Raw genomic sequence first — 24459 nt, 5'->3', positions numbered from 1 at the left:
AATAAAAAGAATTGGCTTATTTTGGAATTGGACCGAGCAAAAATTAGATCATAATTAATTAATCTTCAACTATATATATAGCATTACTATTATATAAAGTACAAGGAAAAAACGAATTAAATAAATAAATTACTCTTATTATTAAGACAATACCTTATTGCAATAAAAATTTTATTGAAAGAAAATCATAATATCCAAATTTTAGGAATGAAGACGACGTGGCAAAATCGAAACCGCCCATCTCGACGATCTCATCCTTTGCCGCCATAGCTGAAACCAAGCTCCCTCCAACAAAGAGAGCCGAGCCGATCCCTCTAGAAGAACACCGAAAAAACCGAAAAAACCGAAAAACCCCCCAAGCCGAATGGCATTATTACAACTACGCCACTTGACACCTCACTCTCTTCCATTTACTCCCAAGCTCCGCCATTTCCATTTCTCTGCTCTCAAATTCCCTCGCTTCTCCTTCTCCGCCTCTGCTTCAACCACCATGGCTAAAAAGGTAAACACCAAAAAAAGAAAATAAAAATCTTCTTCACTTTATGCTTTTTTTGTGATTTTGATTTTTTTTTAATTTTTGTTTTTTAGGTTTTGGTTCCGATTGCGAACGGGACGGAGCCGATGGAAGCTGTGATTACGATCGACGTCTTAAGGAGATCGGGAGCTGACGTGACGGTGGCTTCCGTCGAGAAACAGCTTCCTGTTGACGCTTGCCACGGTGTTAAGATCGTTGCTGATGCTCTCGTCGTTGATTGTACTAACACCATTTTTGATCTCATCGCTCTTCCTGTAAGTTGTAATTCTTTTGTTTCTTACCTCTTTTCTTTGGGTTTTGGTGTTGAAGTGAAATGCAAAATATGAAAAATTAAAAAAAAATTGGTTAAAAAGTTGAGACTTCTTTTTATTATTTATTGCTTTTTGTTTTTACTTCTGCAAGCAAAAATGAAAAAGCTCTTTTGGTTTCAAAAGCAAATATGTTGTATGAAAGTAAATTAGTGATTTTTTGAAGAAAAATGCAATAAGTGTTTTATTTTTTAGTTATAAAAGTGAATAATTTGTATGAATTTAAAATAGTAATTTTTTTTAGAGAAAATTTATTTTATTTTTTGTTATAAAAGTGATTTTTTTCTTACATATTTTACATTTTTTTAGAACAAATCGAATATCCTAACCTTTTATTGGTATGGAAACAAAGTCTAATTTGATGTTTATTACTCAGTATAAAATTTCAATTTATATCTGGTAGAAGCAATTTTGGCCTTCTCGTGTGTTTTCAATGCTCTTAGGTTCTAATATGGTCATATTTTTCTTGTTTGCCGTGTTTGTGCTCAAATATGTACTTTTCCGATGAATTTTCTCATTGAAACTTTTGCTATTAGGGAGGCATGCCTGGTGCTACCAACCTTAAAAATTGTGGAGCTCTTGAAAGTGTTGTGAAGAAGCAGGCTGCAGATGGGCGGCTTTATGCTGCTGTTTGTGCTTCACCTGCTGTTGCGCTTGGTTCGTGGGGTCTGTTGAAGGGACTGAAAGTGAGTACTAAGTGATAAATTTTATCTAAATTATTTCAGAGATCATGATACGGTTGTTGGCGTGACTTTTATCGTGTATAATGTTGCATGATTGAACTCATAATCATCATATTGTTTCTGACAGGCCACCTGTTACCCATCATTTATGGAGCAACTGACATCTTGTGCAACAGCTGTTGAATCAAGAGTTCAGCAGGATGGCAAGGTTGTGACAAGTCGTGGACCTGGCACTACCATGGAGTTTGCTGTGGCACTAGTGGAGCAATTGTATGGCAAAGAGAAGGCTGATGAAGTTTCTGGGCCATTGGTATGCACACTTTTACTACAGTAGTTATTTATGCATTCTTTTGGGGAAAAGGGAAAAGGGAAAAGCCATGTGGCTAATTGGAAGTTCAATAAAATGAAACCACTGTTTGCTAAAAGGGAACTGATTATCTTCAGGTGATGCGTCCGAACCATGGTGATGAGTATACAATCACTGAGTTGAATCCCATGGAATGGAAACGCAATAATAACCCTCAGGTGAGGTTTTGGGATTGGTTTATTGCTTTCATTTTGTCAAATTTTGAAATGAACCATGGTGATGAGTGTACAAACACTGAGTTGAATCCCCATGGAATGGAAATGCAATAATAACCCTCAGGTGAGGTTTTGGCATTGGTTTATTGCTTTCATTTTATCAAATTTTGAAATGATATTTGACGTATTAATCTTTATTCTAAAGCATGTCTCAGTACACATTTTCCAGTTTGTATTTAATGCAGGATCTATATTCTCACCCCAATAATCTAATTAGGATCTTCAGAAAGAGTTCCGATTTGCGAGTCTTAAGATTTTCGAGGGAAGCAACAATTAGAACTAGCTAATGAAGTGCATAAAGACTAGAAAAGCCTAAAGTGAGAACCAATCAAAGTTGGAAAAATTGGATCCTAGGTAGGTATCTTAGCTTCACATCTAAGGAAATGGCTGGCATCTGGCAATTTTTACAGTTGTCTTTTCTTCTTTGCTTTTACAGAGTAGCAATTTAGACTCCTAAATACGCAAGAACACTTGGGTAATAACCTTTTCCCTCTTTCTGCTTTTGCCTCTCTTAGTTGAACTTGTAATAACATCCTAATAGATTGGGAATCAAAACATTAGGTACTGTTGATTTAACATACTGGATAGTTTGTAAGTTGATTGCAGCAAGAAGATAGTTGTCTTAATATTCAAATACTCTTCATTTCCTTGCCCAATATGATTCTGTGCAATCAGTTGCAACTTTGTTCCGATATTCAATTCCATGTGTTTTGACATCCAAATTTGTCTTCCTTCTATTGTACCAAATTTTGGGGTTATATTTCATTTCTTTTCTATTATAAAAGTTGCTTTTTGTTAATATTTCAGATCCTTGTACCAATTGCTGATGGCTCAGAAGAAATGGAAGCAGTTATAATCATTGATATCCTGCGTCGAGCGAAGGCAAATGTTGTGGTGGCCTCTGTTGGAGACAATCTTGAAATTCTGGCTTCTAGGAAAGTAAAGTTAGTGGCAGATATGCTTCTTGATGAAGCTGCTAAACTTTCATATGACCTAATAGTCTTGCCGGTATGTTGGGATTCTGTCATGTTTCTTGTCTCCGTTTCCTGCCAACTCTTTCTTTCTTTGCTAAATACAGTATGAACCTTTTCTTGCATATTTTCAGGGTGGACTTGGCGGTGCCCAAGTATTTGCTAACTCAGATAAGCTGGTGAACTTGCTAAAGAAGCAGATGCAATCAAACAAACCCTATGGAGCTATATGTGCATCTCCAGCGTTGGTCTTGGAGCCCCATGGCTTACTCAAGGTCTAATTTTAATCATGTTAATATTTGCATGGGGAGAATACTTGTCGTGTGACTATGAATGTTGTAAAAGCCAATTTACTTGACACCCTTGAGTAATTCATAAACTAAATTATAAACAAGAAGTATTTAAAAACCCATAATCAACTGTTGCTCTGTGAAGTAGTCTCTGCCATTCAGGAGACTGGATTAAATAATTCTACTAATATTTTGTACATAAGAATTTATCATTAGGCTATAAGGTCATTGTAAGCTGTTTAACTGTAGTCATTGGCTCCTAGGCTTTGAAACTTTAAACTTTCACTGTCGCACAAAGTTTAAAAATAATTTTGAAATTGTGCTTGCTTTTGCACATTGAATTGTGTTACTTTAATAATAATAATATAACCTACACATGCTTAAGTTTGTGTGCGACTCTTGTAATTATATTTGTATATAGATCTTGAGTTAAAAGAAAATGGTACACAAGTCTTCAGGAATTTTCTGCATTCAGTATTCTCGAATGTTTTAACAGTTGTATTCTGCTATTTTCCAGGGCAAAAAGGCCACAGCTTTCCCTGCAATGTGCAACAAGCTGTCAGATCAGAGTTTCATTGACAACAGAGTTGTGGTTGACGGCAACCTCATTACAAGCAGGGGCCCTGGAACTGCCATGGAGTTTGCACTAGGAATCGTGGAGAAGTTTTTTGGACGCCAGAAAGCTTTAGAGCTAGCAAAAGTAATGCTTTTTGTACGCCAGTAGGCGCTGGTCTGAATGTTTGTCCTCGGTCCTTGCTACCATAGAATATGCTATGAGAAGATACAGGGGAAGGTAAATTTGCGTTTGAATGTGAACATGTCACGTGTGCGGTTATGTACAACAGTTTGTTGATAAATAAATGAGCTTTGGAAGAGCTCAGCAACAAGACTTATCATGTGATAATCTAACATCTTTGAATCCTTGATTCCTGCCTGGGTGTACAGGCTGAATGCTGAAAGAGAATACGAAGCAGAAAAATAGATAGTCACTTGTTTCATGAACATGTAAGGGCTGAAACCATTTTCTTGATTTTCGTTTGGCAGAAGGTAATAGTAAGTCTAATGTATTAATTCATTTTTTACATGCAATTTGAAGTTACAGAGCTAAGTCTCCGACAAAATGGTTTTCTGTAATTTTATTTAAGAGTCAATTACTCTGGTAATGCGCCCGTCACCATTTGATCGGAAATTTGTCGCTATTTTATTAGTAATCACCAATGCGAATGAATCTGTCAGTAAAAACTTATTTTTTTTGTCTGAAAATTAATTAAAATAAAAATACCTTGATAAAATTCAACGTAATTAAAATATAAAGGTGACATTTAATATTTATCCCGTTAACTTTTATGCTATGAAAGATCAAAATCAATTAGTTTTGCAATAACAATTTCATTTCACTTTTACTTACCAACACTCAATATGTAACATCTTTATTAATATTAATACTTCAGTACATGCAATCTTAATTTACACAATAAAGAGTAGTCCTCTTTTATCTCAAATATAAATTTTACACTACTTATCATAAAATTCAAACTTGAGATCATTAAGTTACAATCTCAGTTATATCTTTATTTAAAAGATAACGAAACCAAACTACGAACCACATCATTAAAACTTTATAAAATCAACAATAAACTTGGAACCTTCAATTTCCCAGTCTAATGTTGATGATCCTTTATTCTTTTTGCGACCGTTTGCTTGCTCTTTCAATCCATGGGGATGGGCTCAAACAGTAATTTACGCACACAATCTATATTGGCTTGGGTTTGAGTACCAAAGAAGTCACCATACTTGTATATTCGCTGTACGCATCGTGCCGTGTCCATTGCTAGTTTCACCGTTGGAAGAGGATAAGAATTGCGAACAACCATCTCGTTAAGCTTCTTCCATGAGTAGCTAATGAGGCCTTCGATGTTATCTTGTGCTTCTTCCTCGGACACATCATGTTGGACCATGTAACACCGAATTGAATTCACTATCTCTCCTTTTTCCATCTCGGCCTTCCTCCATGACAAAATATAAAAAATTAGAGTCAACTTATTAATTTAGTCTTGAATCTTTATAACATAATGCTTGAAAAACTCTTTAACTATTTAAAAAAATTTAAATAAATCTTTATTAATTTAGTCTTATACTCTCGTATCGCTAATGTGACGATGATATGGAGAGTAAAAATATCATATGATCATGTCATTATGCCGCACAACATGTCACGTTATTCTCTATTATGACATATCAGTATGTCAGGTTAACGATATATAATATAAAATGACATGTAACATTTTAACTAAATCAATAATTATAATGACTTATTGTACTCAAAAGGTTTTATTTAATTTAAAATAAAAATATAAGAATTTGATTGAATGTAATAAAAAAATAAAAATTTATTTAAAATTTTAAAAATAATTTAAAGTGTTTTTAAATATATTTTTTTATAACTATGCATATGCAATGTAAGATTATGACAAATTTGATGGAAATTAATTGTACCTTGGAGGTCATTAAATCATCTACAAGCCTAAAAACAAGGCTGGGACGATAAAATAACTCAGAGGTAGACCAATTCTCAATGCAGTGAGGGATATATTCAGTTATGGACTCGCTTATGCCGAAATAAGAAATGGTCAAGAGTACTGGAGCACCAATAGAGATCCATGCATTTTTTAAATATTCATCAAAAGTCGGCATGTATCCACTCTGATTCCATTGTGCTTCTTTCAGCATTCCTCTACAATAAGCTATCCACTGCATTCAATTCAAATTACTTAATTATTAACAAATATTATTCATTTATCAAGAAAAAGGAGATTGATCTAGACTTTTCGAACAAGTCGAATATAAATAATTAATATAAAATCAAATATAAAATTATTCATGCGTTTCTTATTATCGAAAATCAAAAGTGTTATATTTAAAATTAAAAATACGTTCATTAATATAATGACATGATATGTTGATTTGATATGATGATATAGTAATATAATATTTTTCATTCATTATGTGAATATTAAATTATAAGTGATATTTTACCTAATAATAATTAATCAATCATTTATCAAGATTTATTTAATTCAAAATAAAAATACATAAATTTAATTTAATCTAATAAAAATATTATGCTAATAATTTTTCACTCGTGACCATTAGTCTGTCTTACTTTGTCCTTAACGTAAGGTAGAACTTCCAGGTCAAGATGTTTAGAGGCATCCTGGACTACTTCATCGACAGAGTAATACAGGGCTAAGTAGCATACTTTCATGTACTCTGGGAGTTCCTCCATGGTCTTAATATCCCATCTGTTAGGAAATATAAAAGATTTGGTATGAAGAGAGAATGAGTATGTTAACTTAATATAAACGTATAAGACTATATACCGATCTAATGCTTCAGTGAATTTTTCAAGCTCATCAATTGATCCATAATTGTCGTATACGTCATCAACATATGTTGCCACGGCACACAATTTTGCAGTATTCTTCCTGCCTTGGGAGAATTGGGGGTTAGCGATTGATCCCAGTGCCAAAATATAGCATTCTATCAATCGATCTCGGCCGAAAGGTAGCTTCTCCTTGAAGTTCATATCCTCCCACCACCTGCATGCGCCCACAAATTTTAGCCATGTTTGAGATATTAATAAGCAATATCAAAGAAGGTAGGTAGATTTATAGCTTATTACTCTGCTAGCTCCTTTAGCTCCTTTAGGTAGATTGATTGCAAGACATTGTAATCCAACTTAGCAAGCTCGAGCAAGACAGAGCTCTTTGCCTTATCCCTTTGGTAGGCTTCAATGAAGTTCCTTGCTTCACTCCTTGCCATTCTCCGATGCAGCGGAACGTCCAGGGACTGTTGGACTTGCTCAGCTATGTTACTCTCCAGCTTTCCTGTTAACAAATTGAGATGATTTCTGCTAAAACTCTTTGCTTCTTCTAAGACATCTTCTCCTGGTATCCCAAGATGTGCTGCCTCAAACAAGCTCAAAAGCCCCGTCACATCTTCTCTTACATTGTCCATGAATTTCCCATCTTTGTCCATGAATTTGTTGAACACGTCTGTTTTGAGTTATAATGAAGATCGTTAGATATAATCTTGCACGTTAAGGAAAGATTTTATCAAATGTTCAAGTGTCTTTGATAATGTTTTCTAGTATCATACTTTCACCTGAGCTGATGGAAAAACCATTCTCACGTAGAAGTCGAAATTGCAAAGCTGTATGGTAAAGATCAGTGGGAATATAAGCATGAACAAGATGAAGAGCCTCCTTAATCTCCTTCTCAAAGTGATAAGCAACTCCTAACCGCTGAATGGTGTCAATGAGCTTCAACAGGTCTCGAGGATCTTCCATGGAAGTGGCAGCAATCAAGCTTTTTGCATCTTCTTTCAACACTTCCAGCCGGGTTGCATGCTCATCCTCATACTGCAAACCAGGTTAAAATCATCAGCTTAATCAACCTTGTACATGAAGATAATTAATGAGACTTCATTAAATATATATATATATATATATATATATATATTAGATATCAAATAACGTTTGATTTACTTGCTTGAGTTCAAATCCACATGATTCACACCTTAACTTAGCTATAATAAAAATTAGAATTTTTGTGGAGAAAGACTTGTGTAATCAATAAAATTATCCCTCTTTATAAAAGCATTTTTCACTTCGATTAGTTCAATTACAAATTTTCTCAATAAAAAACCAAACTAATTAAACTGTTGTAACTAAACACCAAACTAAACAAACCGAAAAATCAAACTCAATTTGATTCAAATTGGTTCTTCAATTAGGTTTGAATTTGCACACTGCTAGTATTGGTCCACCTCATCTCAAGGTCAAGTAGTTCTGAAGAAACCTTAAACACTTAACAGTTTATACACACTGAGGTCTTTTAAAGAAGAGATTTCAACTTTGAAAGTCCTTGTTTTTTTATATAATAATAATAATAATAATAGTATACTATTAATGATGGAAGCGCAACCAGAATAACCTTGGTGGTGATTTTGGTTTCCCGCATGTAGGAAGCCAATAAGGATTTGTTAGGGTACAATCAGGTAGGTGAAGCAACTTGAGGAGTTACGTAAATAGGTGGAATAAGAGTTACATAGCATAACTGGCGGAGGGAGAAAATTTTGGAGGACAGAGAAATAAACGGGGAGCTAGGAGCTGAAACAAATTTATTGAAATTGGTGGATGGTTCCTATAAAACAAAAGAGGCCCCAGCCAACATACAAGTCCATAAATTTGATGACAGGGCCCATGTCTNAATATTAGCGTCCTATCCAATGTTGGTTTCAATAATATGTATTAAAAGGGGGTGAATAGCACAATTTGACTCTTTAAAAAATTATCTTTAAGTCAAGATAAAGGTGAGATAAATGATGGAAAGAAAATGAAACAAAAATAGAGTAAACAAGACAGCACAATTTAGAGTTGTTCGGTCTATGATTTACATCCACAACCTTGATTATCCAACCAAGGATTTTTCAACTCAATCCACTAGAAACGGTGAAATTCACAAGCTTTCACCAAGCTTTACAATGACTTTTACAAGGCTCAGCCAAAACCTTTTACACTAGTTTTTCACGGGTTAAACTAAAACCCAACACTTAACTTTTCAAGGTTAAGTTAGAACCTTAACACATTCAAGCAATCCTAGCTTGAAACAAACACTTAAATTGACTCTCTCACTCTAAGAATACAAGAAGAGATGTAAAAGAAAGTATCTATGATCATAAGTTGATTTAAATGGTACAAAGTTGAGTGCAAAATACAAATACAAAAGATGGGCGTTTAAGTGCAGTGAGATGAAGAAGAAATCTTTTGGTTTTTCAGCTCTTAATGACTCAAATCTCTTCAAAACTTCCAAAAAACTTCTTTCTAATTGTTGGAAGACCCTTTTATACTTGGAGAAACATCTCTGATAGCAGTTTGATAGTTTTCTAGCCATTGGAGACAGTTGAGAGTCGGTTTTAGCCGTTACTCTGTCTTTTAGTGCAAATTTCAAACTTGCAAGCAGAATGCTCTTAGTCGACTAATCGATATCTTAGTCGACTAAGTCGTCTCTATTTTCTACTTCCTGTCTCTGGCAATGTGCACTTAGTTGACTAACCCATTTCTTGGTCGATTAAGTTGGTTCTGTTTTGAAGCCCAGATTTTGGCAGTAGCTTCTTAGTCAACTAACTCACATTTTGGTCGACTAAGTTGATTCTGTTTCTCAATATTCTTTAGCTCGTTGTTTCTCTAATTTAAATTTTAGTCAACCAACATTCTTCATTATTTAACTAAAGACCTTTCTTTTTGTTGATCAATCGTTTTTCTTCATTTTCATGATTTTTGATATACACATTTGAAATGTTGATTTATTATTTCCATATAACTTTTTATCCTGCACATTTAGGTGGAAATGTTAGATACAAATGAAATGGGAATGTTTCATTATCATCAAAAACTAATGGAACCAACAATCTCTCCCTTTTTGATGATGACAAAACATTCCTTGATTAACAGCACAGTCTTTTATTCTTTTTAATTTCAGCAGAAAGTGAGGATTGCTCCCCCTAAGTGTGTGCTCCCCCTTAATGTGTGCATATTTAGCTTATTCATTTCAGCAAATTTTGTTCATGTCATATAGAAAATGACATCGTTCCTTCAGAATATATATATATATGCAGATCTTTTAAGATAATTTGCAGCAGATGAATGTTAACAGTTTCTTATCAAAATTTCAACAGTGTCTGTCATTAACATATTATTACCAGATTTTGTCTATACCATTCAACAATCATCAGATACACTATACTTAGCATCCATATCCATTCACAAATATAATTTATAGTAAAGATCAGTAATCAGTATGCAAATCTCAACATCAGTGCAGTGACAGACTTTTATCAACAGCAGTTAAAGTGTCATAAATAGCAGAATATCATCAAGTATTCAATTTTCAGCATCAAAGTACTATAAACATATCAGCAAAATACTATAATCATCCATAAAAATATCAACAACAAAATTAAAGTTAAGCGTTCGATTGCTGTCATGGCATAACCAGCAAGAAAACAAAAACAACAGTTAATATTTCTAAAATGCCCTTGATTCATTTCTACTTCCTTTCTTTCCTAAATTCCTGGTTCCTCCACCCTAACATTTTTTTAATTAATTTCCTAAGGTTCTGCCTTCTTAAGATTCTGCCATACTCTCACTTTTTGTCAGCATCAAATCAAGGGATTTCTAGTCATCTGAGGTATTAGAGGGTGTGGATTCAGTGTCATAAAAAGGATTCAAAGGAAAAGGAAAAGGTTCTCGTAGAGGTGATGATTTTTTATGGGAAGGTTCTGTTGAGGATTTGTCAAAGACATTGATTGGATTTTAAGAAGAAGATATTGGAGCTAGCTTGGATTTCTCTACCAATCAGGAGGACTTCCTTCTCCTGAGATATGCTATCTTTGTGGCCATAGTTTTCTTGCCCTTGGTTGGTGGCTTGGATTTTGCTGCAATGGCTTCCTTCTCTTGTGATGCTGCAGTGACTTTTTGCTTCTTTTTCTTAGATTTTACTTTTACTTTAGAAGCTGGTGCAGGTGCATCCTGTTGAGCTTCTGTCTCTGTAGCTTCTTTTTCAGCCTGTTTCTCAGCTTGCTCTTCTTGGACCATTTGTTGGAAGACATCCATAATGGATACTTCTTCTGAATTTGGAGTAGAGGGATGCTGTTTCTCAGATCCTGAACCAATTACTTCTGTTCCTTGGTCTGACTTGTCCTTACTCTGGTGTTCAGATGATGGAGCTTTAGCTGGTTGATCAACACCAGGATGTGAGTCCTCTGTCTGAAGGACAGGACTGACAGTTCTATAAGTTGAGCCCTCAGCTTGAACACCAGGACTTGTTTCATGAGAAACAAATCCTTCTGCTTGCACAGCTGAATCCTCAACACCTTGCTGTGTTGATGCAACACTTGGTGTTTCAGAGGAATCTGCAGCAGCAGGTTCTGATGACATTTTCTCTTTTCTTTTCAATTCTTTTTCTAGTTCAGTAATTTTTTCTTCAATTTTTTACAATCTAGCTCCTTGATCAGTGAGCTTTCCATCCATTCTCATCAAGAGATTGAAGACCATTTCACTGGATATAATTTTCTCCTTCAAGTTTGTATCCCATCTTAGATAAACTCCCGAGGTAGATAGATTGATCTCTGCTCTTTACCTGATCCATTACATATCTTGAACTCCAAATCCTCTTTTTCTGCATTAGTGCAGTAATGATATTCCCATATGGCAGATTAATCTTTTCCAATCTACAGGCTCTTTTCATTCTCTCAATCATAAATCTTCCTAGGTTCAGTGGACTCCCATTAAAGGCATGTTCCATTAGCCAAAGGTCATGCAGACTAATATAACTAAAGCTTCCCCCTCTTCCATGAGCATTAGCAGCAATGAAATAATGCAATATTCGAATTTGTGGACTTGTGATCAAACCAGCATTACTTTTAGAAGAATATTTCTCTTTCTTTCCAATAATCATTTCCCACAAGGAGGAAGGATCATAGTTTTCTGGGAATTCAAATTCACCCTCTTCGCACTCAATGTTAAGTAAACTACCCAAATCAGTAGTAGTCACAGTGAATTCTTTCCCATTTAAAAATACATTCAGGCCATCCTCAAGATAATCATTCGACTCTTCTAATTCATCTTTCTTAACTGCTATACTAGAATAAAATTCTTTAACCAAACTTGCACTATAAGCTCGATTCTTAAAAGTACTGAAATATTTCAGTTTCATCTCCTCAAAATAGTCTGATAAAACTGCTTTAAATTTAGGCACTTCATTAAAACTGTTCCAGTCGATAAATTTTTCGCAAGTGATTGATGCATTTTCAATTTTCTGGAACCTATCCTCATGAATTTTGTTTCTAAATTTAGAGGACAGAGATTTACCTTTCTTTGATGTTTTTCCTTTTTCTTTCTTCTTCTCTGTTTTCTGTTCTTTTTCTTTTTGTGACTTTCCAGATTTTTCACTATTTGATGCAAACTCGATTTTCTATTTCTTCTTCAACATTTTTGCTTCTGACTCTTCTACTAGTGGCCTTTTTCCTTTCCTCTTTTTAATGATTTCCCTACTCTGAAAGGTCTTTGCCATTTTGATTATGAAGATTTCTGACTGGGGCTCGAAGGTTTTGGTTTTGTGTGAGTCGGTTTCAGAGGTGAGAATGTAGAGAGAATGGGTTTTAGTTTTAGATGATTGAGTTTTAGGGGAGAGAAAATGTGGAGAAATAAGTTGTAAGCAGTTTTAATTTCCCTTAGAAAACCGTCTGCCTCCCCCTTAAATTTTGCCTCATTTTATTTGCTTAAAATTTCAAAAGTTCCCTCTAAAATTTTGGTTATTCACTTAGCCAGTTTTTCTCCTTTCTTTATTACCCAGTACACACACTTTTTATATTATTTTATTCCTTCTTCATTTTATTCACTGAATCTTATTATTTAATGCTACCAGAAAACTCTTAGTTGACTAAGATTCACCTTAGTCGACTAAATGCATTTTGTTTCAAGTGCATGAACCAAAAATTTTCTCATAACTCTTGCACACTAATCATTCTTAAATTCCTTCTAATTTCACAGAATCTATCTTCATTCAGAGGTTGGGTAAAAATATCTGCTAATTGATGCAAAGTATTCATAAATTCAATTTTAATATCACCTTTCACCATATGGTCTCCAACAACATGGTGTCTAATTTCAATGTGTTTTGTCCTAGAATGCTGCACAGGGTTCTTTCAAATATTAATTGCACTTGTATTATCACAGTATATTGGTACGTTATGCATTGATAATCCATAGTCCTTTAGTTGTTGTTTAATCCATAATATTTGGGCGTAGCAACTACCTAGTGATACATACCCTGCTTTTGCTGTAGATAAAGCCATTGAATTTTGCTTTTTACTGGACCATGACACTAGCATACTACTTATAAATTGGCATGTTCCACTGGTACTTTTCCTATCACTTTTGCTACCAGCAAAGTCAGCATTTGAATATCCAACTAAGCTAAGAGTTGATTCTCTAGAATACCATATGCCTAAAGTTTGAGTTTTTAAGAGGTATCTAAAAATTCTCTTAACAGCTGTTAAGTGTGATTCTTTAGGTTGTGATTGAAATCTAGCACACAAACACACACTAAACTGAATATCTGGTCTATTTGGTGTTAAGTAAAGTAATGAACCGATCATACCTCTATATAGCTTTTGATCTACATCCTTTCCTTTTTCATCTAGATCAAGTCTTGTGGATGGACTCATTGGTGTGGAGATTGGCTTCAGTTTTAGCATATCGAACTTCTTGAGCATATGTTGAGTGTATCTTTCTTGGTTGATGAAGATTCCTTCCTCACCTTGCTTAATTTGAAGACCAAGAAAGTATTTCAACTCTCTCATCATGCTCATCTCAAATTCACCTTACATTTTTTTAGCAAAGTTCTTGCATAAAGCCTCATTAGTTGCACCAAATACAATGTCATCCACATATATTTGCACAACAATTAAATCATTTAAATATCTTTTAATGAACAATGTAGTATCAATGCTACCTCTAACATAATCTTTCTCAACTAGAAATTTTGAAAGCCTCTCATACCAAGCTCTAAGAGCTTGTTTCAATCCATACAAGGCTTTGTGAAGTTTGAAAACATGATCTGGTTTTTCAAAATCTTCAAAACCTGGTGGTTGTTCAACATATACTTCCTCTTGAATGAATCCATTTAAAAATGCACTTTTTACATATATTTGGTACAATTTGAAATTCATGACGCTTGCAAAAGCTAACAACAACCTTATGGCTTCAATTCTAGCAACCAGTACAAAGGTTTCATCATAGTCTATTCCTTCCTCTTGATTGTATCCTTAAGCTACTAACCTAACTTTATTTCTAACTACATTTCCTTGCTTATCTACCTTATTTCTAAACACCCATTTTGTGCCAACAATAGGGTGATTTGAAAGTCTAGGTACCAATGACCATACACAGTTTCTTGTGAATTGGTCAAGTTCCTCTTGCATGGCCATTATCTAACTTTCCTCTTTTTCAGCTTCTTCAAAGTTTTTAGGCTCAATTTGAGATATGAAAGCTGAAAATTCACAAGTTTCTCTAGTTGTTCTCCTAGTTCTAACTCCTTGAGAAATGTCACCTATTATTTGATCTTGTGGATGGTTTCTTACAAATCTCCAACTCCTTGGAAGGTCATTATGCTGATTTTTAGTTCTTTGCAAATCTTCTAGAGATGGAGTTTCATTTTCTCTTCTAGTTGAGATTTCTTAACTATTTTTATTGTTTTGTAAGCTCATTTCTTCCATTTGTTTTTCTAGGATTTCTACATCATCATTAGCAACATGAATTTCCTTTAGTGAAGCATTGGACTCATCAAAAACTACATGGATCGATTCTTTAACATTTAGAGTCCTTTTGTTGAAAACTTTATAAGCCTTAGAGTTTAATGCATATCTTAAAAATATTGCCTCATCACTTTTTGCATCAAACTTTCCTAAGGGCTATTTTCCATTGTTCAATACAAAGCATTTACAACTAAAACTCCTAAGGTGAGAAATATTTGGTTTCCTATCCTTGTAAAGTTCATATGGTGTCTTAGATATCATGGGTCTTATTGAGACTCTATTAAGTATATAAGTTGTTGTGTTCACTGCCTCAGCCCAAAAATATTTTGGTAGGTTATTCTTACATAGCATAGTTCTAGCCATTTCCTTTAAGGTTCGATTTTTCCTCTCTACAACTCCATTTTGCTGGGGTGTTCTAGGTGCAGAGAAATTGTGATCTAACCCCTTTCATTACAAAATTTCTCAAATTCATCACTTTCAAATTCTCTTCCATGATCACTCCTTATACTAACTATAGCTAGTCCTTTTTCATTATCTACTCTTCTACAATGACTTATAAATGCTGATAAAGCATCATTCTTATGAGCAAGAAAATAAACCCAAGTGTACCTAGAATAGTCATCAATTATTACAAAGCCATAAGATTTTCCTCCTAAGCTAGTTATGCTTATTGCACCAAACAGATCAATATGTAACAATTCAAGAGGTCTAGATGTTGACACAATCTTCTTAGTCTTGAAGGATGTTCTAACTTATTTTCCTAGTTGACAAACATCACATATTTTCTCATTTTCAAATTTTAAATTTGGCAGCCCCACAACTAAGTTCTTTCTAATCAATTTTGACATAGTATGTAAGCTTACATGTCCTAATCTTTTATGCCATAACCAGCTGTAATTTTCAGCATTTGCAACAAGACATATTTCACTATTTATTTCAAGATCCTCAAGAAAAACAACATACATATTCTTCAATCTTTTTCCTATAAATGAGACTTTGTTTGTACCTATGTCTATTACTTCTCACTTAATTGAATCAAAACATACTTTAAATTCTTTATCACATAATTGACTAATACTCAATAAATTATGCTTTAAACCTTTTACTAAAAACACATGACTAATTTGAGTTTGGGAGTTCTTACCAACAGTACCTATCCCATGAATTCTACCTTTTGAATCATCACCAAAGGATACGGTACCTTCTTCCTCTTGTCTAACTGAGCAAATAACATTTCATCTCAAGTCATGTGCCGTGAGCAGCCACTGTCCATGTACTAAGGCTGCTTCTTCTTGAGTTGAACTCTTGAGCATGTCTCCTTTAAGTGCAGCTCAACCTACAAAACAAAATTTTAATTTTTCTTTATAGGTACCCATAATTTGATGGGTCCTTGAAGGTTAGTAGCAATGTAAGATCCTTTTGGAACCCAAATCATTTTTGTTTTCTGTGTGTTTCTTCTTCTATAGCCGTTGTAAGATAAATGACCAAGTTTATCACAAACATAACATCTAGGGGAAAAGTCATTTGCATTTTTTCTGAAATTTATGCTCTATTTTGATGATTCTTTACTTAAATTCTTAAGAGCAATATTTTCATCTATTGCCTTTTGCAAAGCTTCAGTTCTATTTTCCAGCTCCAATTTCATAACTTCCAAATCTGTTTTTGAATGTTCGAACTCAACTTGCAGAAAATTTCTTTGCTTAAAAACAGAATTGAACTCTTATCTTATCTTTTCCAAATCATTTTCAAGAGATGCAGCCTTTTTCTTTAAAGTCTTGTATTTTGAAAAGAGTTTTTCAAATTCATCATAAAGGCACTCATACTCATCTTGTAAATCATCAATAGAAATATCACAGGGGGATGAGGATACCTTGGTTTCATCATCTTGTGCCATCAAACAGATGTTTGCTCTTTTCTCAGATTTTTCATCTTCAGCTTCAGAGCTTGATGTGTCACTATCCGACCATGCAGCTACCACCATTGCTTTCTTAGATTTCTTGTTTTTCTTTGGAGTTTCATCTTTCAGCAATAGACATTCGGACTTGAAGTGACCAGGTTTCTTACACTCGTAGCAGATCAGCTTCTCCTTTTTGTTTCTAATTTTCCATGAAGCACCTTGATCTTTTCTAAATCCTTTTCTAGCTAGTCTCCAGTTTCTTCTGCCCATAAGCTTTCTGAATTTTCTTGCAACCAGAGCTAACTCTTCATCATCATCACATGACAATTCTTCCAGCTTTTCTTCAAGGATGCTGGCTTTAAGTGTAATGCTCTTTTTCTTTTCCTTTGCTTCTCTCCTATCTTCTTCTTCTTCTTCTTTCTCTTTAAGCTCCAGCTCATGAGTAAGGAGAGAACCACAAATCTCATCTAAGGTAATAACATTTAGATCCTTGGCCTCTCGGATTGTAGTCACTTTAGGCTTTTAATTTTTTGGTAGGCTTCTAAGAAGTCTTTTAACTATTTCATGCTCGAGTATTGGCTTGCCTAGCTGACTCAATTTATTTATAATGTTTGTAAATCTATCTAACATGTTGGTGATGTCTTCACTAGGCTCCATTTTGAACATTTCATAATTATGTGTCAAGAGGGCTATTTTGGACTCCTTGACTTGAGAAGTCCCTTCATGGATTATCCTAAGTTTGTCCCACACTTGCTTAGCTGTTGTACAATTTGAGACTGTGTTGAATTCAGTAGGGGTCAAGGCACAATGCAATGTATTGATGGCCTTAAAATTTGTTTGAACTTTCTTAGTTTCAACCTCGGTCCATTTAGACGTTGACTTAGGCATCATCTCATTTGTAACTACATTCAAGTTTGAGGGAATAAAGGGTCCATCAGTTATGACGTCTCACATTTCATAATCTATAGCTCTAATATAAATTGACATCCTAGTACTCCAATAAGGATAGTTAGAGCCATCAAACAGAGGTTGTTTATTTGTTGATTGTCTCTTAGTAATTATGGATTTTTGGAGAGCCATTTGGATCATCCCAAAGGGTGTTAAACCTTAATAACATGGAACTAGCTTTGGTACCACCTGTTGGTCCCAATAATATGTGCTAGAGGGGGGGTGAATAGTATAATTTGGCTCTTTTAAAAATTATCTCTAAGTCAAGATAAAAGCGAGACAAATGATAGAAAGAAAATGAAACAAAAACAGAGTAAACAAGACAGCACAATTTAGAGTGGTTTGGTCCAAGACCTACATCCACTACCTTGATTATCTAATCAAGGATTTTCCAACTCAATCCACTAGAAACGGTGAAATTCACAAGCTTTCACCAAGCTTTACAATGGCTTTTACAAGGCTCAGCCAAAACCTTTTACACTAGTTTTTCATTGGCTAAACTAAAACCCAACACCTAACTTTTCAAAGCTAAGTTAGAACCTTAACACATTCAAGCAATCCTAACTTGAAACAAACACTTAAAGTAACACCCTCACTTTAAGAATATAAGAAGAGAAGTAAAAGAAAGTATCTATGATCACAAGTTGATCTAAATGGTACAAAGTTGAGTGCAGAATACAAAAACAAAGGATAAACGTTTAAGTGCAGTGAGATAAAGAAGAAATCTTCTGGTTTTTCAGCTCTTAATGACTCAAATCTCTTCAAAACTTCCAAAAAACTTTTTTCTATCTGTTGGAAGAACTTTTTATACTTGGAAAAACATCTCTAATGGCAGTTTGACAGTTTTCTAGTCGTTGGAGACAATTGGGAGTCGATTCTAGCCGTTACTCTGTCTTTTAGTACAAATTTCAAACTTGCAGGCATAATGCTCTTAGTCGACTAAGTCGTCTCTATTTTCTACTTCCTGTCTCTGGTAATTCTAGCAGTGTGTACTTAGTCGACTAAACCATTTCTTGGTCGACTAAGTTGGTTCTGTCTTGAAGCCCAGATTTTGGCAGTAGCTTCTTAGTCAACTAACTCACATCTTGGTCGACTAAGTGGATTCTGTTTCTCAATATTCTTCAACCCGCCATTTTTTCAATTTAAATTTTAGTTAATCAACATTCTTCATTATTTAACCAAAGACCTTTCTTTTTGTTGATCAATTTTTTTTCTTCATTTTCATGATTTTTGATATACACATTTGAAAGGTTGATTTATTATTTTTCCTCTGACACATCATGTTGGATCATGTAACACCCAATCGATTTCACTGCCTCTCCTCTTTCCATCTCGGCCTTTCTCCACGACAAAATATAACAAATTAGAGTCAACTTATTAATTTAGTCTTGGATCTTTATGATATAATATTTGAAAAAACTCTTGAATTATTTTAAAAAAATTAAAAAAAAATTATTTTTTTATTGTATCCAATTAATTGTTTATATTTTTATTTTGAATCAAATAAACATTAATAACAATGATTGACTAATTACTATTAGTCAAAATGTCATTTAATAAACTTTTATAACTAATGATGATTAATTACTATTAGTTAAAATATTATTTGTCATTTTATACTTTCGTATCGCTGATGTATGTTGATGTGGAATATGAAAATATCACATGATCATATTATTATGACACATCAACATGCCACGCTATCTCCGATTATGGCATATTAATATGCCATGTTACCGACATGTAGTATAAAATGATATGTTACATTTTGACTAAATCAACCATTGTAATAACTTATTTCACCCAAAATAAAGTATAAGGTTTTATTTGGTTTAAAATAAAAATACGAGAACATAATTTCATGTAATAAAATAATAAAATTTATTTAAATTTTTAAAAATAATTTAAAGGGTTTTTAAGTATTTTTTTTAAAACTATGCAAATGCAGTGTAAGATTATGACAAATTTCATGTAAATTAATTGTACCTTGAAGGTCATTAAATCGTCTACAAGCCTAAAAATAAGGCAAGTATGATAAAAAAACTCAAAGGTAGACCAATTCTCAATGCAGTGAGGCAAATATTCAGTTATGGACTCACTTGTGCAGACATGAGAAATGGCCAAGGCTACTGGAACACCAACAGAGATCCATGCATTTTTTAAATATTCATCCAAAGTCGGCATGCATCCACTCCGATTCCATTGTGCTTCTTTTAGCATTCCTCTACAATAAGCTATCCACTGCATTCAACACAAATTACTTAATTATTAGTAATTATATATTATTGATCTAGACTTTTTGAACAGGTCGTGTCACGACCCTACACTCCCTTCGAGCCCGTGACAACCGCCGCGAAATCTCGGTAATCATTCATTACTCGGTATGTCAACCGAAACCTCGCAAGGCTCTTGCATCAGTTTTTCACTTCCCCTGTGAGCAATAGTCACTAAATATCGAGTTTTAAGAGAAAATAAATTATTTTAGATCGAAAACAATCCAAATAAAATTTTGACCACATAGGGGTATTTTGGTCATTTTTACCTAAAATTTCGAAACCTGATAAAAATACAACGTATGGTAGAAAGATATCCATTTACGATTAAAAATAAATTTTTACAATCTAAATCATCCATTTGGAGTGAAAAGTTGACTAATTAGACTAAATAAAAATATTCGATAATATATTCCATTTTCTTATAAAACAATTTTTATAGAACTATGCATAAATAATTTTTGTAGCGTGAGAACAAAATAAATTCATACACATAGTAATACAGTAAACCAGGTATTCAAAATTATCCTACAGTGGCATATGGACCCCGAGATAACCAAAAGTGTGCAAGAATGTAGACCTACGATTTTCAAGGAAGTAAGTCCAAAAGAAATCCTTGATGAAATCGACTGCCTACAGATTATCTTGAACCTGAAATGGTTAAAAAAGAAAGGGTGAGTTTTCATAAACTCAGTGAGTAAACAAAGTCCGTCATTAACATCTAAAGCCGAGTAAATGGAGACAGTTAACTTTTCATCATACCATAATCCACAACATTTTGTACTTGTTTCAAATCATATAAAACAACACATTTCATTATAATACACATCACGACTTATGATTTTCTTAAAAACTTAGCTCATGCCAAAAATCATACTCGGTGATACCTTGGCTGAGGCATTCAACCGAGTCCGCCAAGGTTATTAAGTTAACAACTACTCATAAAAACATAGTTTAGCCATCCCTTGGCGTTGGCAGAGTTCATCCTCAAGTGGTGGTTCGGCGTGAAGTGAACTCTATCGTACCTTAGGAGATATCCTTCGCGCCTCTCCTACTAAGGTAAATATAACGGGGTTTACCGTGCCCCTCTAATAGGCTGGTCCACGGAAACTCGCCTAGTGCAGTGACTAATTCAATAACCCACCAATCAATAAAATTTTGACAGCATAACGTGGCTAACATAATACTACCCAGCCTGTCAAAGGAAAACAAACAGTTTATATATTTCACAACCCAAAAACCCAGCCACATATGTCATCACGTATCAGTTCATAAATCATCAATTCCAAACATAGGTACGTAAACTTAAATATATAAGCAACATCAAAGGTTGGTCTCCACATACTCACATTTTCAGAAACATTATTGAATTGTAAAATAAGTCATAAACCTTATTCCTTAAATCGATTATTAGTCATAAAACATAAAATTCATTTAGGTTCAATATTCTTAAAATCATAAAAACGATTGTAAAAATACTCTAGATAGATAAGATGAACAGTGGTTACTCACTTTGACGGGAATTTACAACACTCCTATTCTTGATCCTCGGGTGCAATACCTTTGCCCTTATCCGAGGGCTCACCACCTATACATAATGTGCAACGGGAAATTTAATATACTTATGCTAAATCGTTACAAAACTATTCTATGTTCTATATGAATGCATGCAATGAAATGGGAGGTGTTCGGCCTATCGCGCACTATACACTATTTAATAGGTCTAAACATCCAATTCGATTCCAATTAATTTATTGCACTTCCAGTACTCCCCAAAATTCCACAAACTTCACTACAAGTCTATTCTAAGTGCAATTACCAAAATATCTCTCATTATGGTGCAAATTGCCAACAACGAGAGTAAAATTTTTCGGTACCCGTTTTCGATTTTCGGTATTCCTAAGCACTAAATACATCTAAATGGCATGAAAAACAACCAAATTCATCATCAATCCTCACCCATAAAATTCAGCCAAGATAGGTTCTATAATGGGCATGTGGATTTCTTGCTTAATTTTCATACTAAATGTTACTAAACACCTAAAAACACTAAGTTACCTTGAAATTCAACTAAATTCATCACCAACTTTCTCTCTCCAAATCTGGCCAGCATATTGCCCCTCATGAAAACTTGAATTTAATTCATGGAAAATGGAAAAAAATGCATGGGCAAGATGAATTTCAAGCTTAATATTAAAAATCTTACCTTTAGTCACAATTTCTTGAAAATTCAACAATTTTTCCTTAGTTTTTCCTCCCTAGGGTTTTGCTTTTCTTTTCTTCTCTTTTCTGCAGGTGCTGGTCGGCCTTGAAATGCTGAGTGGAAGAGTGTGGGCTGGCTTTTAAATGGCAATATAAAAATATTAAAATTTTGACACATGTCACATTTTTATTGGTCCACTTGTTTTAACTTAATTTTTAAGCCTTTTCTCACCACCACAAATGCTCTAATATTTATCCATAGCATAAAATAATAAGAGGTAGAATTCTGGAGCTTGACAAATGTCATGGTGGTGTAAAATTATAATTTTGCCACTAAGGTGGTGAAATTATCATTTTACCCCTATGCTCTGAAAAATACCGAAATTAAAATTTTTTTTCACTTCTTAACCTCAAATCATACTCTAATAAGTCAAATGGGGTCAGAAAATCTTTTCTAAAAATTCCCATTTTGTCCCCAGGTGACAAATGACCATTTTGCCCCTGGATAGTGAAAATTTCGTTTGACTCCAAATTGATCCTCGAACTCCAAATCACCATATTAAACCATTTTGGTACTTTAATATCCTTAATTTCATCTCAAATTCTCTATTTGATCTAGTTCGAGGCTTAAATCAACTTTGTTGTACCTCTAGGTACAATACCTACTTTTGTAAATTTTTCGGAACTCTCCTAGCATGCAATCATGCTATCATCACATGTATGTCATGACAAGTATTTTATAAGGTCGGATTTTACAGGTCGAATATAAGCACTTAATGTAAAATCAAATATAAAACTATTCTTGTATTTTTTATTATCGAGAATCAAAGGTGTCACATTTAAGGTTAGAAATGCATATATTAATATGATGATATGATATGTTGATGTGACATAATGACATGATAATGTAATATTTTTCATTCATCACGTGAATATTAAATTATAAATAATATTTTAATTAATAATAATTAATCAATCATTAATCAATACCTATTTAACCTAAAATAAAAATATATAAATTTAATTTAACCTAATAAAAGATTATGCCAATAATTTATCACTCGTGACCATTAGTCTTACTTACTTTGTCCTTAACATAAGGTAGAACTTCCAGGTCAAGATGTTCGGAGGCATCTTGGACTACGTCATCAACAGAGTTATACAGGGCTAAGTAGCATACTTTCAAGTACTCTGGGAGTTCCTCCATGGCCTTAATATCCCATCTGTTAGGAAATATAAATGATTTGGCATGAAGAGAGAATGAGTGTATTAACTTAATATAAACGTATAATACTATATACCGACCCAATGCTTCAGTGAATTTTTCAAGCTCATCAATTGATCCATAATTGTCGTATACATCATCAACACATGTTGCCGTGGCACAAAATTTTGCAATATTCTTCCTGCCTTTGGGGAATTGGGGGTTAGAGATTGATCCCACTGCCACAACATAGGATTCCATCAATCGATCTCGGCTTAAAGGTAGCTTCTCCTTGAAGTTCATGTCCTCCCACCACCTGCATGGGCCCACAAATTTTAGCCATGTTTGAGATATTAATAAGCAATATCAAAGTAGGTAGATAGGTTTATAGCTTATTACTCTGCTAGCTCCTTTAGGTAGATTGATTGCAAGACATTGTAATCCAACTTAGCAAGCTCGAGCAAGACAGAGCTCTTTGCCTTATCCCTTTGGTAGGCTTCAATGAAGTTCCTTGCTTCACTCCTTGCCATTCTCCAATGCAGTGGAACGTCCAGAGACTGTTGAACCTGCTCAGCTATGTTACTCTCCAGCTTTCCTGTTAACAAATTGAGATGATTTCTGCTAAAACTCTTTGCTTCTTCTAAGACATTCTCTCCTGGTATCCCAAGATGTGCTGCCTCAAACAAGCTCAAAAGCCCCATCACATCTTCTCTTACATTGTCCATGAATTTCCCATCTTTGTCCATGAATTTGTTGAACACGTCTGTTTTGAGTTATAATGAAGATCGTTAGATATAATCTTGCACGTTAAGGAAAGATTTTATCAAATGTTCAAGTGTCTTTGATAATGTTTTCTAGTATCATGCTTTCACCTGAGCTGATGGAAAAACCATTCTCACGTAGAAGTCGAAATTGCAAAGCTGTATGGTAAAGATCAGTGGGAATATAAGCATGAACAAGATGAAGAGCCACCTTAATCTCCTTCTCAAAGTGATAAGCAACTCCTAACCGCTGAATGGTGTCAATGAGCTTCAACAGGTCTCGAGGATCTTCCATGGAAGTGGCAGCAATCAAGCTTTTCGCATCTTCTTTCAACACTTCCAGCCGGGTTGCATGCTCATCCTCATACTGCAAACCAGGTTAAAATCATCAGCTTAATCAACCTTGTCCATGAAGATAATTAATGA

At 34.2% G+C, this 24459-nt stretch overlaps 3 protein-coding genes across 3 annotated transcripts; 1 reads left to right on the top strand and 2 right to left on the bottom strand.

Annotated features, from left to right (window-relative positions):
- On the top strand, window positions 350-4451 carry LOC18594158 (protein DJ-1 homolog B). The gene is made up of 8 exons (XM_007021637.2): window positions 350-502; window positions 589-789; window positions 1380-1529; window positions 1654-1836; window positions 1971-2051; window positions 2916-3116; window positions 3214-3354; window positions 3887-4451. Exons 1-8 carry the CDS (start codon window positions 365-367, stop codon window positions 4091-4093), a joined length of 1302 nt encoding a protein of 433 aa, XP_007021699.2. The 5' UTR covers window positions 350-364; the 3' UTR covers window positions 4094-4451.
- Window positions 4966-8390, bottom strand: LOC108662742 (probable terpene synthase 9). Its single transcript, XM_018124268.1, has 7 exons — window positions 8364-8390; window positions 7534-7789; window positions 7052-7424; window positions 6750-6968; window positions 6533-6671; window positions 5866-6120; window positions 4966-5372 (listed from the first exon to the last, which is right to left on the bottom strand). The coding sequence occupies exons 1-7, from the start codon at window positions 8388-8390 to the stop codon at window positions 5079-5081; spliced, it is 1563 nt and encodes a 520-aa protein (XP_017979757.1). The 3' UTR covers window positions 4966-5078.
- LOC18594157 (probable terpene synthase 9) lies at window positions 23126-23997 on the bottom strand. Its single transcript, XM_018124267.1, has 3 exons — window positions 23672-23997; window positions 23370-23588; window positions 23126-23291 (listed from the first exon to the last, which is right to left on the bottom strand). The coding sequence occupies exons 1-3, from the start codon at window positions 23995-23997 to the stop codon at window positions 23126-23128; spliced, it is 711 nt and encodes a 236-aa protein (XP_017979756.1).

This window comes from Theobroma cacao, chromosome 7 (assembly GCF_000208745.1).
Source record: "Theobroma cacao cultivar B97-61/B2 chromosome 7, Criollo_cocoa_genome_V2, whole genome shotgun sequence".
Classification (NCBI taxonomy): domain Eukaryota; kingdom Viridiplantae; phylum Streptophyta; class Magnoliopsida; order Malvales; family Malvaceae; genus Theobroma; species Theobroma cacao.
The sequence above is the reverse complement of the archived record's forward strand: the minus strand, read 5'-3'. Positions and strand labels throughout refer to the sequence as shown.